Here is a 19,427-nt window from a genome sequence, read left to right as displayed (position 1 = left end):
TTCACTAGATGTTTGAACATTTTTGTGGGGACTTGCTTCCATTCAGCCACAAGCGCAATCATGAGGTCGGGCACTGATGTCGGGTGATTAGGCCTGGCTTGCAGTCGGCGTTCCAATTTCTCCCCAAGGTGTTCGGTGGGGTTGAGGTCAGGGCTTTGTGCAGGCCAGTCAGGTTCTTCCACATCGATCTTAGGCTTGTGTGCAGCTGCCCGGCAATGGAAGCCCATTTCATGAAGCTTTCCGACAAACAGTTATTGTGCTGACATTGCTTCCAGAGGCAGCTTGGAACTCGGTAGTGAGTGTTGCAACCGAGAACAGACGATTTTTTCACGTCCCGTCCTGTGAGCTTGTTACCTACCACTTTGCGGTTGAGCTGTTGTTGCTCCTAGACGTTTCCACTTCACAATAACAGCACTTACAGTTGACCGGGGAAGCTGTAGCAGGGCAGAAATCTGATGAACTGACTTGTTGAAAAGGTGGCATACTATGACAGTGCCACATTGAAAGTTACTGAGCTCTTCAGTAAGCTCATTCTACTGCCAATGTTTGTCTATGGAGATTGCATGTCTGTGTGCTCGATTTTATACACCCGTCAGCAACGGGTGTGGCTAAAATAGTCGAATCCACTAATTTGAAGGGGTGTCCACATACACTATATATACAAAAGTATGTTGACTATGAGGTGACAACGATGTAGGCTGTGTGTAGTGGTTGGTAGTCATTATATGGCTTCTATTGGCTTGGAAAGCTTTTTTGGCCTGGTCACAGAAAGCTGAAAGCTGAAGCCCACAAGCGAAGGGAAAAGGTGCGAGAAGGAATTAGATATATACACAAGGAGGAAAGTGGTCTATGTTTGTGTGTGATCAGGGGCGTCTTCGTTCCGCCCATTCTGTTGAAAAACTTTTCTTAACAACGGCAGCAAACGGAACATACCTGAATTTGTCCAATAGAAACTCATTTTCAACGGATGGACTAACGATTACATCCTAGATCAGTGTCACTGTCTGTCACCTTGGTAACTTAAAATTGTCTCAACCTGTGCGCCTATGTTGTAAACTTTCATTCATAGGCTAGGTTTTAGCAACATCATGATGGGCACAGGGAAAATGAGTATCATGTAGTAGCCTAAACCTATCACTGTTACATTGAGCTGGGTGAATGGAATATGAATGACAGTCATCCAATATGCTGTAATAGACATAAGGCCATGCTCATTAACAAAGAAAATACTCCATCTTAAAAACAGCACCGACCGCCACTGCCAGTACGGTACCTGTATGTGTGACAGAGTGTCTCTTTCTGTCCCCTTCTTTGTCAGGCGGTCAATGTGCTCTCTACCGGACAGAGTCAGGTAGTCGTAGCAACCGCCAGGAACGTAAACTGCAAGGAGAAAACGAAACACACTTATGAACCACTTGTAATATGATGGCACATTTGGCATGTACAGAGAGTGATGTACAACATAGAAAGAGACATACCCATATGGAGAGTGATGCCTCTCAGTATCCTCCATAGCAAGGCACGTGCGCTCCTCACTACTGCTCCCTGTTGACTGATGGGGGAACTGCAGCCCGTCCTCTCCCCATTCACAAACTCTGACTCACTCAGGTCTGAGCAAAGACACATCAACAAATCCAGGAAGAGGGAGATCTGCAGATAATAAATAACCATGGAAAGAAAGACAATGAAGGGATGTAACAGAGGATAAGGCTGTATCAGAATAAAACCAGCTTTGTGTAAACCTAGAAAAAAACAGAACCGTGTTTGGGGGGGGTGCAAAGATATGGAAGAGTGAAATTAATACAGAAGATGAAATGGAGCGTGACAGGCACAAAGAGAGGTAAAGAAAATGAGAATTACAAATGAGAAGTAAAGACGAAGACTGCATACCTGAAGGGGTGGTGCCCCAGAGTCCATGCCCATGTACGTGCAGCCGTCAAGGGGAGGGGTAACATGGGCCTTCAGCAATCGCTCTAGTACCCTCCTGCAGAAGAACACAGGCCCTGACACCTGAATGGAGTTACATCATTACATATGCTGCAGGCTCATAAAATAAAACGAGGTTGTTTTATCACAGTACACGCAATAGGTGCAGTGAAATGGGTTGTTTCACAGGGTCAGCCAGCGCCCCTGGAGCAAATTAGGGTTAATTGCCTTGCTCAAGGGCACATCATTTTTCACCTTGTCATCTCGGGTATTCGAACCAGTAACCTTTGAGTTACTGGCCCAACGCTCTAACCGCTAGCCTACCTGCCGTCTAGGTATTCCCATAACTCTTTTTATTGAAGAAAAAATACGTTTCTGGATATTTTCCTATATTCACTATCTTTGACTTACCAGTGGCACCATCCCATCAAGCTGTGCGGCTCGGCGAATCCGCTCCTCTGACCCCTTGTAGATGATGTCACGTACTCTACCCTATGAGCAGAGAGAAACCACCATTTGGCACTACTTATGAATGATCATCTTCATGCAGCCATTGTTCATAAACATACTGTCAAAAGAATGTGTACAGTGCCTTCAGAAAGTATTCATTGGCTTATTCCACTTTGTTGTGTTACAGTCTGAATTCAAAATAGATTTTTTTCTCTCACCCATCTACACACAAGACCCAATCACGACAAAGTAAAAACATGTTTTTAGTAATGTTTCCAAATGTATTGAAAATTAAATACAGTAATCTCATTCAAATAAGTTCACACTCCCGAGTCAATACTTTTGTAGAAGCACCTTTGGCGGTGATTACAGCTGTGAGTCTTTCTGGATAAGTCTCTAAGAGCTTTCTACACCTGGACTGTGCAACATTTGCCCATTATTCTTTTCACAATTCTTCAAGCTCTGTCAAATTTGTTGTTGATCATTGCTAGACAACCATTTTAAAAAGGTCTTGCCGTAGATTTTCAAGTAGATTAATTCAAAACTGTACAGTCAGCCACTCAAGAACATTTACCGTCTTGGTATTGGTAAGCAACTCCAGTGTAGATTTGGCCTTGTGTTTAAGGTTATTGTCCTGCTGAAAAGGTGAATTTATCTCCCAGTATCTGGTGGAAAGCATACTGAACCAGGTTTTCCTCTAGGATTTTGCCTGTGCTTAGCTCCATTACGTTTCTTTTTTATCCTGAAAAACTCCCCAGTCCTTAATGATTACAAGCATACCCATAACATGATGCAGCCACCACTATGCTTGAAAATATGGAGTGGTACTCAGTAATGTGTGTATTGGATTTGCCACAAACGTAACACTTTGTATTCAGTACAAAAGGTGAATTCTCTTCGCCACATTTTTTGCAGTATTGCCTTGTTGTACAGGCTTCCTTCTTTTCACTGCCAGTTAGGTTAGTATTGTGGAGTAACTACAATGTTGTTGATCCATCCTCAGTTTTATCCTATCACAGCCATTAAACTCTAACTGTTTTAGTCAACATTGGACTCATACTAATCTACTAATAGGTGCCCTTCTTTGCAAGGCACTGGAAATCCTCCCTGGTCTTTGTGGTTGAATGTGTGTATGAAATTCACTGCTCAACTGAAGGACCTTACTAGGGATTACACAGATAACCGGGATCACTCTTCACATTTCCCGAAAAAATTAAACCTACAAAATAGGAAAATTACAAAAATATTCCCACAATGTCGCAATACCACAAAATACACAACATGTACAGCAGCAGATTGGATAATATGCCACTACATTTTTTTGCCAAACAGGTTGTTGGATGGAAGCCTTTAGCCTAGCGTATTTACTTCACACAAAGTCTCCATTAATTCAAAGCACACGCATAATTGACACTGCACACGAGACCAGAATGCAGTTTAGAGTGTTATGTTCTAATTCTCAGAGTAAAACACTCAGACTTATGAAAGCTTAACCAAGTTTATTCTTCCCAGAGGGTCAATACAGCTGCATTCAGACAAAAACATTTTTCACACAAGCACTGATATTTAACCGTTCCTCATAGGCTGAGTCTCCTCCTACACATCTGTACAAACGTAGTTGTTTACTGCTAGGCAGGACACTAGTGATACGGGCCATTAACTTCTATTTCTCCCTTAAGGTGACCTGACCTCAACCCCCCTCCATCACTACTCCATGGCTCTCTCCCCTTATCAATGCCTGCCATATGCAATCGCTTCCCTGCACTCAGCACATTCCAAACTTAGTTGCACACACTATATACATTCCTCCTATAACCATTAACTTCTGGTGTAGACCCTCTAAACCTCAGCACTCCCTCAGTGACATGAATAAGCATATTTCATATTCTCAGAACACAAGAGTTTATCAGAGTGGAAAATTCAATCCAGGTCCGATCCAAGCCCGGTGAGTTGAAGCCCGAGCCCAGGCCGACATCACAGAAATTAAATGAGCCCAAACCCCCCAAAAAAGACAGATTTCTAGAAAACAGTTGGCTATATTGACAATGCGGTATAGGCGGGCGGCAGCACAGGTTGGAGATGAGAAAACAGCCATTGGGCCTTGAAAAAGCACAGAGAGAGGAAAACTCCCCTTAGTTATGATCAACTGAATGATGAAAATATTGGAATGAAGTAGGCTAATGCAATTGAAATCATATATTAAATTATTTCTTAAACTGAAACTCCCAAAGTCATATACAAACTGTTGTACTAATTTAAAGCAATGGTTGTGTGTTGTCACCTAGATGATAATTTCAGCACTTTTTTGATTGGGACAGCGCCATTGGGCTCAATTGAGACAAGTTTGGGGTGTCCGTTAAGATAAATCCATCAATGTCAGATCTTTGTCTTCACTGAATCTCAGTTTGGATATTTGGTAACAATTAGGCTGGGAAAATGTTAGCTAAGTTGAAGTGAGTGCTAATTATCACCTTTATTCTAGTTTGGTCATACATTATATTACCTGTTCAGGACATTTTGCTAGCATATAATACAAGTGAATTTTGCACTTCACTCGTGTAGTAGCCAGTCCCACTCCTGACCAAAAGCCTGTGTCTGTTAATAATCAAACAACAAAAATCCTAACATTATTCTGTAATCCATAGACTGCATTATCAAAGCATGTCTCGCCTACGCATGTCAAAATACCATTAGAACAATTCCCCTGCTTCTCTGTGCTGTCTCATATTGCTGCCCGTATGAGAGCGTCATTTGAGAATGTGTGATCAACAAACAGTATGAGAGTAGATATGGATATTTTTAAACAGAATTGGTCCCCGTTAAGATACCTTAATATTTAAAACAACTTCCTCTTCATCTCCCACGTTATTCATGAGCTGATCTGCGATCTGTATAATCCTATTTAACAAATAGGAGATATTCTGTCATTCATGGGAGGTTATCTAGCAAGCTTAGCAACTTTGGTGATTTGACTTTTATTTAACTGTCATTACAAAGTTTGTATGATTCGACAACGCTATGGCCTACTCGGGGTGCGCTCTGTGGGTCCTGAGCGGACTCGGTGTCGAGATAGCCTAGGCCTACTGCTGAAATGCACTGAAATAATTAAAGGAACATGATAATGCTCTGAATTTATGAAAGGTCTGTTCACAATTAACAACAATGTCAGTGACGATCAAAGCTACTCTATCATTACGAAATATCAGTTTCACTTGCTGTGAAATCTTTACACAGTGGTGTCGCTAAGAAGGCAATGTGGCGCAGCAACAACCTTATTTTGGGAGAACCCTGACCATATCTTGGTTTTAAACACTTTAAATTGGCACTTACAGTTTTTGTGGTATTTCCCGGGACTCTCGGGATGAATTATTTCCGGTATTGAAACTTGGTAGAGTTCCAAAAAAATATTCATCCCTTACAGATAATTGTATGTGTGGAGTAAAGAGATGAAGTTGTCATTCAAAAATCATGTCAATTATTGCACTTATGCAACTTGTTAAGCAAATGTTTACTCCCGAACATATTTAGGCTTGCCATAACAAAGGGGTTGAATACTTATTGACTCAAGACATTTGTAAAAAAATGTTTTTACAAATTCCAATCTACTTTGACATTATGGGGTATTGTATGTAGGCCAGTGACAAAAAAATATTAATTGTATCAATTTAATATTCAGGCTTTAACACAACAATGTGGAAAAAGTCAATGGGTGTGAATAGTTTCTGAAGGCACTGTATCTAGAGTTTGTCATTCCATTCAGTAAGAGACACAACCTTAAAAGTTATGTACCTGCTCATCAGCAAAGTAGACTCCATGATTGGCGGCGTAAGAGACATCACCAGGTAGTGCCAACACACGGACCCCAGAAAAACCCTCCCATGACATTTCTGAAAGACAGAAGAGAAAGAATATTAAGGGACAGTGGGGGAGACAGGTTAAAAAAAAGATATGGTTAAAATATAATCTGAATGGAATTGTAGAGAAGATCTAACCGAAGGTAGTCGGCATGGTCAGGATCATGTCAGTGCTGCACACCCAAACACCCGGGGGAGAACCAGGGCACACCTACAGATGGACCAAACAAGGCAGAGACAAAAAAAACTATGTGAGGCAGACACAACACAAAAAAAATGGAGGTAGGTAATTTGTTCTTCACAATACACTTATCCAAAAACTTAAGAAGCTTCTTAAGAAAAACAAGAAGTTCCTAAGTGCAATTCCTCAACAATATCTTAAGAATTAACAATTTTTTTATGAACTTCTCAAATATCTTCTTGTTGCTAGGCAACCGTTTTAGCTAGCCATCTAGCTAGCAAATGGCAATCATGTTAGCATATTTTTTACTGAGATTACTGTTCTTAAAACATGTTCTTGGGTTTAAAATAATCAATACTGAAACTTTCATATGAAGTTTGTGAGTGAATTAAACATGTTCAATAGCTTTCATGAGTTTCCAAAACTTTATTTTCAATAATTGTCTTCCCTTTTTGCTTAAGAGAAACATAAGAAATAGCACAAGAACATTTCCAACAACCTTTTTAGGAATAGCAACTTTGCTTAACGTTCTTCTCAAGTCTATAGATCAGGAAAGAAATGGCAGTTAAGAAGACATTTCTTAAGGTTTTGTGAATCTGGGCCCTAGTTACATTAAATGTATTCAAAAAGCACTGACCCCAAACATAGAGCCTTGTGGCCCCCCATATTCAAAGCAATTGATTAAATCAGTTTATTATGTATATTATTTTAAAATCAGAAGTACTAACCAAATTGGGGCTAATAGAGAATGGTATAGTCAATGTTGCAACTGGTTTATCATACCCAAAATAGCAGCTAATACAAACAAAAGTCCATGGACATGACACACAAAACAAACATCAACAAATGAACTATTTATCAATAAAAGACTATAGCCCTACTAAAAACACAAACAATTCACTGTGGGCTAATTAATAGTTTTAAGAAAAAACAGAAAGCATTTGGTTTCAAGATTCGGAAAAACCTGCTATTACTGTAATTACATTGGTAGCAATTATTTATTTCAGGAAGCACCGCCCCAACGCATTATATTTCACAGTGAAGGTTGCAGCAGAAGTTAACTCCTTTGTCGGCGACTTTCATCCGCACCCGCGTGTGCACGATGGGGTAATCTCGTGTTAAACCGGTCTGAAGGCTCTCATATATTGGTTCCCTAATGCCTTAAAATACATTGTACATGTGGGAAGAATATTGTATATACACATTTGTTGATATGGGCAGAACATTGTATAAAATAAATATGTGCTGCATTCGTTGTCTTCCTTTGCAGATGGAATAAATACAACAGGGTTAGGCAAATAACTTAAATGTCATCCATAAGCCTACTAATTAATTAAAAACATGCACATAAACAAAAGCAATTTCAGGCCTCCCAAATGGTGCAGCGGTCTAAGCAACTCCGTGTGGTGGGCCGGCTGTGAGCAGTGTGTCAAGTGTGTAAGCAGTGTGTCAAGAAGCAGTGAGGCTTGGTCGTGTTTTGGAAGACTCATCGCTGCAACTCCCGAGTCCGTCCGGGAGTTGCAGTGAATGGACGAGCCTGTAACTACCAATTGGAAATCACGAAATTGGGAAGTAAAAAGTACAAATAATTCATAAAATACATTTCAACCTTGTAACAATTCATTTTCTTTCAATTTGCTCTATAGAATCTAATTATCAATATAACAAAACTAGGCCTATGATATTTCCTTCCGACCCCGTATGGGCCATCAGCGGGACAAAAGTCTTGCTGCGTCTATGAGATAGTGCCGTATTAATAGCAGCACCGCTTTATCAAATGTTCATATTGATATTTTAGGCTATGCCGTGAAACCAGTTTTTATGGGCACACAAATCCAAAATGATGCATGCAACTGCTAAATCAAATGCTTCTAGACCGAAAGTCACCTAACTTGTGTGGTTCTTCTATAGGCTATGCCTAGGCTAATAAACCTACTTGTTGAATGCGCATTTGGTATCCAGCTGTTTAGTTAGTCGACAATATCCATAGGCCTATCAGCTGATCCAGGAAATATTTTTCTGAACAACAGTTAAGTGACAATCAGCTGTTGTGATATAGCATGCAATGCAAAAACAGCCGGTGTGGAAACGTTGGAATAATGTCCAGAATAATTTGATGTCTCGTTCGTTGCGTCAGTTAAGTTGTGAATCACAACTTCACTGGCCCAACGAACGAGACAAAAACATTTTAGATCCAATGCCTCTACATTTATGTTGATTATCTGCCATTGTCTGCTTGATTTACAGCAGGGTCTAGAAGATTTAACAGAGAAAGTATGAAGGAAATGAGTTTGTGTTTAATGTGGATGCTACCATGATTGCTGATAGTTCTGAATGAATCGTGAATCGTGAATAATGATGAGTGAGAAAGTTACACGCACAAATATCATACCCCAAAACGGTGTAACAGTGCGAGGTTAGCATGTCTTGGGGGTATTATATTTGTGCGTCTAACTTTCGCACTCAAAATTCATTCAGGACTATCTGTAATCATGGTAGCATCCACATTAATGTAGAAGTGTTTAGAAACATATTCTATTCTTATTTACAATAAAAGTGACTCTAAAATGACAATACATTACCCACCATTAATTTATATTGGGCACAAAACAATCTGAAACAACCAAAATTAACAGCAAATGCATTCAAAAAGTTTGTAGTCACAAGCTTGATGTAAAATTTGCCTGCTAGGAATACAAGACGAAATACGAAACTTTTGACTACTTCAATACACAAGACAATTTGTGTAAAATGGGGGGACTATGTACAAAAAGCGCTGTCATTTCTAAACGGTTCAACCGATATGGATGAAAATACCCTCAAATTAAAAGCTGACAGTCCGCACTTTAACCTCAGTCATTGTAACATTTCAAATCCAAAATGTTAAAGAGACAAACAACAAAAACATGTGTCACTGTATAATCATTTTAGAGCTCACTGTATTGTTCTGCCTTTCTGCAAAGCTTAAGCATCCACTAAGTTTCACACTATTTTTTTAAAAGAGATTCTCAGGTACTTTTGTATACTTTTTAGCCCGTAGTTGTGAAAGTAGCTCTCACAAGCAGATATGTGCACCATGTCACTGCGCTCTCTTTTGCTCTGCTGCGTGTGCATCTTGGTAGCTGTCACTCAAATGGCGAGGGGATAAAGCTCATTGGCGGAACTCAAATTGCTAGGGGGCTGACCCACGTTGGGGAAAGTGGCGCTGCACAGCTTCTAGCAAACAGTCACTTTCAAACTTGGGATTTCGTGGCTAATTGAGATAAAACAGGAATTCTCCCCATAGATTATGCACTGGCCAGAGACCACAGAGCTCGATTGGTTGCAAAAGATAGGTTGACATGGAAACCTACATTCACTGTGATTTTACCACAGTCCTTATACAGTGTCCTAGGCTTGAAATTAAGTGTATTGCTGTATAAAATCAGTGACGATGCCTCATTCAGTCCCACCTGTTTAGCCAGAAAAAAAAGTTTAAAAAAAAGAAAAAAGAATTGTGTGTCTGTTTTACATGTTATTTTGGTATTATTATGAGTCACATATCAGTTTGCAAACAATGTAATTAATAAAGTCGCATACAAACATGGTCTCTTTTTTGCTTTCTTGAGTAAGGTAGCTCCCAAACGCAGGTGTTTCAGCCTAGATCTGTGCTTTGTGGTGGTGGGGCAGCCAGCCGAAATATGGAGAGTAGGGGTTGGTAATGTTCTCTAGTTGCACCATGATTGGCTCAGTGTTCTGTCACTCATGGGGACACTGTCACCGCAAAATCTACAGGGAGAGCTTGAAAATTCAAGCTCCTTGGGTGCTGCCATAGAGTTACATTACAGTGCCCATCCAAGAAGGTCATTGGCCACAGATAAAATGACATCAAATCACGTTATATCTACAGTAGCTTTGATTGGACTGATCAACATACTTTAAAAATCTTAGCTAGCAAGCTAGCAGTATCATCATGAATCAAGTCGACAATCTACTGGCAAATCCTTTTCCAGCCTTGTCATATGAAGAGAAATTTTGAAGATCATTTATAGATAAAACGTATCGGTGCTCATCGGACATTGGACATAAACATTACACAACACGATGGAAATTGCAAATTCAACGGTGAGTGGTTAGGAAAGAAGCAGTGGCTAACTGCAAGTATCTAAAAAAAAATTATTTTTTTTAATAACTAATTTTGCTTCCCCTGTCTGCCATTCAGTGGAGAGGTTGTGTGGTCCAAGTCTGGGATTGAGGATTTAAAACATCTGTTTGAAAGGGTGTCAAAACATGAGAATTGTGCATCACATATAGACAACGCTGTTAAACTCAGAATACTTGGGAAATCGAACATTGTGGCTCAGCTAGACAATGCATATAGATGAGCCATCCACCTTCACACCACCAAACGGAGGAGAATAGGTATGTGCTTGCTAGAATTATTGCATGCATTAAATTGTGTGGCAATTGAGACGGCACAGCGGGGACATGACGTGTCTGTTGACTCCTCGAACCCAGGCGGTTTCAGGTGTATTTTGAGACCATGCCTGAACAAGATTACAGGCTACAAAAGGCATTATGACGACCAACCAAATTTAAACGGTACATCAAGCACGATGCAAAACAACATTTTGGATTGTATGTGCCGTAAATTCCGGACTATAAGCCGCAACTTTTTTCCCAGGCTTTGAACCTCGCGGCTTAAACAATGACGCGGCTAATATATGGATTTTTCCCGCTTTCAATTATTTTTATATTTTTTTAAAACACATTCTGTGACGTGCTCAGTTTTTTGCCGGCATGAAGCTTTCATTAGACCAATGAAATTGCCGAACGGGTTAAGGTCAAACAACTGTTTTGTTTACTGTTTAGATTAAATCGAGCGCTCTCAAACTTCATCATTCTGATTACGGTAGTCATTTTGTCACCCTCATCATGGCAAAGACACGGAGAAATGCATATGATGCAGCTTTCAAGTTGAAGGCGATTGATCTGGCTGTTGGAAAAGGAAATAGAGCTGCTGCACGGGAGCTTGGTCTTAATGAATCGATGATAAGACGTTGGAAACAGCAGCGTGAGGAATTGACTCAGTGCAAAAAGACAACTAAAGCTTACGGCTAATTATTTATTTTTTGTTACAAGTCGTGTTTCGTTAAAGCCTGTGTAAAGTTCATTTGTTTCAATGTACCGGTAGGCACCTGTGGCTTATAGACATGTGCGGTTTATTTATGTTAAAAAAATAAAAAAAAATTAAATTCAGTGGGTGCGGCTTATATTCAGGTGCGCTTAATAGTCCGGAAATTACGGTATGAAGTGTACAGGGAAGCTATAGCTAAGGAGGTGTCTGAGACTCCTTTTACGTCTTTACAGGCAGACGAGACCACTGACGTCTCCTGTAAATCACATATGGTAATAGTGCTACGCTACATATTAGCAGACAACAGTGTGTGAGAGAGGTTTTTGTAGTGGTGAATGACAAAACTGGTGTTGGCCCCTCCAACAGCATGAAACAAGTCCTAGCGCCTCTGAATGTCAAGGAGAAGCTGGTTGCACAAACCTATGGCAGGGCAGCGGTGATGAGTGGTAATGTACGTTGTATCCGAACGCTACTGAAGGATTCTGTGCTACCAAGCTATGGCCTATGGGCAACAAGGAAAAGTTGAAAAGGGAGCTGTTCACTGTCTAGGCATCCTGAGCTGCACACTGAAAAGACAGCCCTTTCTTTATTGATATCAGCCTACGAAAACGTGCAGGAGGCCTTGTCTGAGACAGTCTTCTCAAATTCATCATCCCCAATCCAATGATAACCGCAGAGTCCGAGAGAAACTTTTCCACCCTTAAAAGGATAAAAACCTAACGCAACTCCATGGCCCAGGAAAGGTTAAATGCATTGGCCATGCTGTCAAACCAGCATGACTTCATCCAGAGAATGCCAGATTTTGATGACAAAGTAATTGATAAGTTTGCCCACAAGAAGTACCGCCATGCCAACATCCTGTTTAAGTGAGCACAACAATGTTGAGTCCATAAATATATATATTTTTTTAAAAAGCCCCTTTTTCAGGACCCTGTCTTTCAAAGATATTTGAATTTTTATGAATTAACTTCACAGATCTTCATTGCAAAGGGTTTAAACACCATTTCCCATGTTCAATGGACCATAAACAATTAATGAACATGCACCTGTGGAACAGTCATTAAGACACTAACAGCTTACAGACGGTAGGCAATTAAGGTCACAGTTATGAAAACTTAGGGCACTAAAGAGGCCTTTCTACTGACTCTGAAAAACACCAAAAGAAAGATGCCCAGGGTCCCTGCTCATCTGCGTGAACATACCTTAGGCATGCTGCAAGGAAGCATGAGGACTGCAGATGTGGCCAGGGCAATAAATTGCAATGTCCATACTGTGAGACACCTAAGACAGCGCTACAGGGAGACAGGATGGACAGCTGATCATCCTCGCAGTGGCAGACCACGTGTAACATCACCTGCACAGGATCTGTACATCCGAACATCACACCTCCGGGACAGGTACAGGATGGCAACAGCTGCCCAAGTTACACCAGGAACGCACAATCCCTCCATCAGTGCAATAGGCTGAGAGAGGCTGGACTGAGGGCTTGTAGGCCTGTTGTCTGGTGAGAACCTGCCTTACATCACCGGCAACAACGTCCCCTATGGGCACAAACCCACTGCCGCTGGACCAGACAGGACTGGCAAAAAGTGTTCTTCACTGACAAGTCGCGGTTTTGTCTCACCCGGGGTGATGGTCGGATTCACATTTACCATCAAAGGAATGAGCATTACACCGAGGCCTGTACTCTGGAGCGGGATCGATTTGGAGGTGGAGGGTCCGTCACGGTCTGGGGCGGTGTGTCAAAGCATCATCGGACTGAGTTTGTTGTCATTGCAGGCAATCTCAACGCTGTGTGCATTACAGGGAAGACATTCTCCTCCCTCATGTGGTACCCTTCCTGCAGGCTCATCCTGACATGACCCTCCAGCATGACAATGCCACCAGCCATACTGCTCGTTCTGTGTGTGATTTCCTGCAAGACATGAATGTCAGTGTTCTGCCATGGTCAGCAAAGAGCCCTCCATCCCATTGAGCACGTCTGGGAACTGTTGGATCAGAGGGTGAGGGCTAGGGCTATTCCAACCAGAAATGTCCGGGAACTTGCAGGTGCCTTGGTGGAAGAGTGGGGTAACATCTCACAGCAAGAACGGGCAAATCTGGTGCAGTCCATGAGGAGGAGATGCACTGCAGTACTTAATGCAGCTGGTGGCCACACCAGATACTGACTGTTACTTTGATTTTGACCCCCCCCCCCCTTTGTTCAGGGACACATTATTCCATTTCTGTTAGTCACATGTCTGTGGAACTTGTTCAGTTTATGTCTCGGTTGTTGAATCTTATTTTCATACAAATATTTACACGTTAAGTTTGCTGAAAATAAACGCAGTTGACAGTGAGAGGACGTTTCTTTTTTTGCAGAGTTTGTCTAGTATGCTGCTGCATAAGTGATGTAATATGCCAGGGACATGTGTATACTGTAGCTAAGAAAGTAATACTAAGTGTATGTTGTGTAGTTAGTAGCCCATGTGCCTCACGCTAAGAATGTGGTCCCTTTCCCCCCTTAGAACTTAGCTTACTGTTCTGACTTAGTGGTGCACATGTAGCCTACAGCCAGTTTTAGAGCAATGTAATAATCAAATATTGTAACAGCTTTCATTGCCCACTTACCTGCCCCCATTGTAAGATCTTTCATAGCTTTTTAAAATGTTATTTCATTAAACTAGGCAAGTCAGTTAATAAGAGCAAATTCTTATTTACAATGACAGCCTACCAAAAGGGATTAAAAATAAAAAATAAACACAGGACAAAAACACACATCACGACGGGACACCCCACTGTTAAGTTCATGTTTTAAGTATCCCTATATTTCTGTTATTACGGGGCTATCACTCAGTCAAGAGTGCGCCTGCGCAGGGAGTCTTGTGATTGATGGACCTAGCCTAGAGTGGAATGGCTACCTTGTAGTGTGTTCATACAGTATAGTAAACTTTGTTAAACTGGAACCTTGTCATTGTGTCATTTCGAGTTAACACCCACAACACTACATACAGAGAGACATAAGACAACAACATAGCAGCAACACATGAAAACACAGCATGGTAGCAACAACATGGCAGCAGCACAAAAACATGGCATAAACATTATTGTGCAAAGATAACAGCACGAAGGGCAAGGTAGAGACAACAATACAGTGGGGGAAAAAGGTATTTGATCCCCTGTTGATTTTGTACGTTTGCCCACTTACAAAGAAATGATCAGTCTATAATTTTAATAGTAGGTTTATTTGAACAGTGAGAGACAGAATAACAACAAAAAAATCCAGAAAAACACATGTCAAAAATGTTATAAAATGATTTGCATTTTAATGAGGGAAATAAGTATTTGACCCCTCTGCAAAATATGACTTAGTACTTGGTGGCAAAACCCTTGTTGGCAATCACAGAGGTCAGACGTTTCTTGTAGTTGGCCACCAGGTTTGCACACATCTCAGGAGGGATTTTGTCCCGCTCCTCTTTGCAGATCTTCTCCAAGTCATTAAGGTTTCGAGTCTGACGTTTGGCAACTCGAACCTTCAGCTCCCTCCACAGATTTTCTATGGGATTAATGTCTGGAGACTGGCTAGGCCACTCCAGGACCTTAATGTGCTTCTTCTTGAGCCACTCCTTTGTTGCCTTGGCCGTATGTTTTGGGTCATTGTCATGCTGGAATACCCATCCACGACCCATTTTCAATGCCCTGGCTGAGGGAAGGAGGTTCTCACCCAAGATATGACAGTACATGGCCCAGTCCATCGTCCCTTTGATGTGGTGAAGTTGTCCTGTCCCCTTAGCAGAAAAACACCCCCAAAGCATAATGTTTCCACCTCCATGTTTGACGGTGGAGATGGCGTTCTTGGGGTCATAGGCAGCATTCCGCCTCCTCCAAACACGGCGAGTTGAGTTGATGCCAAAGAGCTCCATTTTGGTCTCATCTGACCACAACACTTTCACCCAGTTGTCCTCTGAGTCATTCAGATGTTCATTGGCAAACTTCAGACGGGCATGTATATGTGCTTTCTTGAGCAGGGGGACCTTGCGGGCGCTGCAGGATTTCAGTCCTTCATGGCATAGTGCCTTACCAATTGTTTTCTTGGTGACTATGGTCCAGCTGCCTTGAGATCATTGACAAAATCCTCCCGTGTAGTTCTGGGCTGATTCCTCACCGTTCTCATGATCATTGCAACTCCACGAGGTGAGATCTTGCATTGAGCCCCAGGCCGAGGGATATGGACAGTTCTTTTGTGTTTCTTCCATTTGCGAATAATCGCACCAAATGTTGTCACCTTCTCACCAAGCTGCTTGGCGATGGTCTTGTAGCCCATTCCAGCCTTGTGTAGGTCTACAATCTTGTCCCTGACATCCTTGGAGAGCTCTTTGGTCTTGACCATGGTGGAGAGTTCGGAATCTGATTGATTGATTGCTTCTGTGGACAGGTGTCTTTTTTACAGGTAACAAGCTGCGGTTAGGAGCACTCCCTTTAAGAATGTGCTCCTAATCTCAGCTCGTTACCTGTATAAAAGACACCTGGGAGCCACAAATCTTTCTGATTGAGAGGGGGTCAAATACTTATTTCCCTCATTAAAATGCAAATCATTTTATAACATTTTTGACATGCGTTTTTCTGGATATTTGTTGTTATTCTGTCTCTCACTGTTCAAATAAACCTACCATTAAAATTAGACTGATCCTTTCTTTGTCAGTGGGCAAACGTACAAAATCAGCAGGGGATCAAATACTTTTTCCCCCCCTGTACATCACACAAAGCAGCTACAACTATCAGTAAGTGTCCATGATTGAGTTTGAATGAAGAGATGGAGAAAAAAAAAAAATCCAGTTTGAGTGTTTTTTGTAGCTCGTTCCAGTCGCTAGCTGCAGCGAACTGAAAAGAGGAGCGACCCAGGGATGTGTGTGCTTAGGGGACCTTTAACCTGTCTGGGCTTGGGTGCAGTATTTTCACGGCCGGATAAAAAAACGTATGCGATTTAAACTGGTTACTACTCTTTCCCAGAAACGAGAATATGCATATAATTAGTAGGTTTGGATAGAAACACTGAAGTTTCTAAAAAACTGTTTGAATGGTGTCTGTGAGTATAACAGAACTCATATGGCAGGCAAAAACCTGAGAAAATTCCAAGCAGGAAGTGGCCTGTCTGACAATTTGTAGTTCTTCTTTCTAGTCCCTTTCGAAACTACAGTATCTCTGGGGTTACGTTGCACTTTCTAAGGCTTCCATTGGCTCTCTAAAGCCTTCAGAAAGCGGATTGAGGCGTCTCCTGTCTCTGGGCAGAGTATGCTAGCTCAGTTTGTCAGTGGTCTGCCTGGTGACAAAGAGATTGGAGTTGCCCCCTTGACCATGCTGTTTTTTCTTTTCCTCTTTGAATGAAAACACTATTGTCAGGTTGGAATATTATCGCTATTTTACGAGAAAAATACCATAAAAATGTATTTTAAACAGCGTTTGACATGCTTCTAAGTACGGTAAAGGAACATTTAGAATTTTTTCATCTCGAAATGTGCTCGCACGTCACCCTTTGGATAGTGACCTGAACACATGAACAAAACGGAGGTATTTGGACACAGCTATGGATTATTTGGAACAAAAACAACATTTCTTGTGGAAGTAGCAGTCCTGGGAGTGCATTCTGACGAAGATCAGCAAAGGTAATACCATTTTTCTAATAGTAATTCTGAGTTTAGTGAGCCCCGAAGTTGGCGGGTGTCAAAATAGCTCGCAGTGATGGCTGAGCTATGTACTCAGAATATTGCAAAATGTGCTTTCGCCGAAAAGTTATTTTAAAATCTGACATAGCGATTGCATAAAGGAGTTCTGTATCTATAATTCTTAAAATAACTGTTATGTATTTTGTCAACGTTTATGGTGAGTAATTTAGTAAATTCACCGGAAGTTTTGGGTGGGAATGCATGTTCTGAACATCACATGCCAATGTAAAAAGCTGTTTTTGGATATAAATATGAACTTGATTGAACAAAACATGCATGTATTGTATAACATAATGTCCTAGGAGTGTCATCTGATGAAGATCAAAGGTTAGTGCTTCATTTAGCTGTGTTTTGGGTTTATGTGACATATATGCTTGTTTGGAAAATGGCTGTGTGATTATTTGTGGCTATGGACTCTCCTAACATAATCTAATGTTTGACTTTCGCTGTAAAGCCTTTTTGAAATCGGACAATGTGGTTAGATTAACGAGAGTCTTGTCTTTAAAATGGTGTAAAATAGTCGTATGTTTGAAAAATTGAAATTATTGCATTTGAGGTTTTATTTTTCGCGCCACGCTCTTCCACTGGCTGTTGAATAGAGTGGGACGGTGACGTGAATAGAGTGGAACGGGTGTTGTCTGCTTATGTGCCCCTGTTAATTTAGCCTACTGTTCGGACTTGATTGTGCACATCTAGCCTATAGCCAGTTTTAGAGAAAAGTAATCATTGAATATTGTAACAGCGTTCATTGCCTGCTTACCAGCCCCCATTGTAAGAGCTTTTATTGTCTGCTTATGTGCCCCTGTTAATAATTTAGCATACTGTTCGGACTTGGTGTACAGGGAGAATACTGTAAGAATGGCCCATGTTCTGAATTATTGCATTTAATAATTTTTTACTTTGTGTGTTATAATTAGCTCTGGTTCTTTTCTCCACAAGGAGGGAGGTACGTTACAGACCCAACAACATTATATTATAGTATCCCCTCCTCGTAACCATGTTTGCCAGTGACAGTCTCTTCCCATTCAAATACTTTTTTTTCAACAAAAAGTTCAGTACTAGACCCATGTAATTCCAGTTGATATTGCAAGGGTTGTTTTGTTTGCTCAATTCTCTGTTAGTGCGTCTGTATATTGTCTATAAAAGTGGATCCTCGTGATTGTATTTTCCTTCCTTTTTACTTACTTACTGACTTTATTGTCCCCATGGGGAAATTTTGTTGCAGTGTCATGTACACGTTTAAATACAAAACAAAATTGACAATACAACTTTCATAAGTTACATACCAATAAAACATTTAACTTTTTTTTTTTTTAAAGACTAGCCTGCTGGCCTTACTGATTGGGAACATTAGCCCAAGCTATTTAGGAGGGATATCACACCTGGCACAAATTATTGTCTAGTTGTGTTTTTCCTGCTGAGGATTGCACTATATCTGCGCACAGTTGGGAGTAGTTCAAAGTCCGGGTACAGACCGCACAGATCAAATAAAATACTTCAAATGGAAGGCTAACTGCTGAGTGACTTAAAGAAGAGCCAAGCTAAGGCCTTAACATTTTGCTCAATTTATCTGAACTCCTGTCATTGTCCATTTCGAAATTGCTGCACGAATAGGCCTACCTCATCGCAGCTTGTTGGCTTGCACTTGCTTATACTTCAGAGCTAAGTGTTAATTATGAGAACAAACATTATGAATTTATTGAACATAAATGTAATAATGTCTGTGCATGGTTCAAAAGTCAAAACTCATTCCAATATTCATTGTTATTGAAGGAGAATGCAATTCTTATCCAGTTACACAAATGGATTTACGCATGCATCTAAAAAAAATGTTTTTGTCCCACTAAGATTGACATGCTAAAATCGCCACTGTTATCGTCACACTCAATGATGGAAGGAAGGTAGCTCGAAAACCTGAGAAAATATTACAGAGCAGCTTGTATTAATGGATGACACCAAGCCACTTGTACCAACTGCCCCATTAATGGAGAAGTAATCCCACTCCAGGACCAGAGTAGAAGACCCTTAGTCTAGATGGTGTCTCTGACAAACAGGAGTATGGCTAACCTGATTGGAAAGGCAGTCAAGCAGCATATCCAGGCAGCAGACAGGTCCCTGCACAGTCTGAGCTGGCTTTTCCACAGGCAGCCAGCAGAATGCCCTGCCACAGCTATCCCAGGGAAAGTCACGTCCCTGCG

General features: G+C 41.1%; 1 protein-coding gene across 3 annotated transcripts in view; it reads right to left on the bottom strand.

The window, feature by feature from the left end:
• fcsk (fucose kinase) overlaps positions 1-19,427 on the bottom strand; it is a 48,432-nt gene that overhangs the window by 11,878 nt on the left and 17,127 nt on the right. For 2 of the 3 annotated variants that reach the window (XM_029758509.1, XM_029758508.1), the window contains exons 4-10: positions 19,297-19,422; positions 6,369-6,441; positions 6,166-6,263; positions 2,338-2,418; positions 1,891-2,010; positions 1,479-1,650; positions 1,274-1,380 (exon numbers count right to left, since the gene is read on the bottom strand). In XM_029758509.1, coding sequence (XP_029614369.1) covers positions 1,274-1,380; positions 1,479-1,650; positions 1,891-2,010; positions 2,338-2,418; positions 6,166-6,263; positions 6,369-6,441; positions 19,297-19,422 — 777 coding nt within the window. Of the gene's footprint in view, positions 1-1,273; positions 1,381-1,478; positions 1,651-1,890; positions 2,011-2,337; positions 2,419-6,165; positions 6,264-6,368; positions 6,442-19,296; positions 19,423-19,427 lie in introns of those variants that run through there. The other variant, XM_029758510.1, reaches the window with a different exon arrangement.

This window comes from Salmo trutta, chromosome 7, assembly GCF_901001165.1.
Source record: "Salmo trutta chromosome 7, fSalTru1.1, whole genome shotgun sequence".
NCBI classification, from domain to species: Eukaryota; Metazoa; Chordata; class Actinopteri; order Salmoniformes; family Salmonidae; genus Salmo; species Salmo trutta.
The sequence above is the reverse complement of the archived record's forward strand: the minus strand, read 5'-3'. Positions and strand labels throughout refer to the sequence as shown.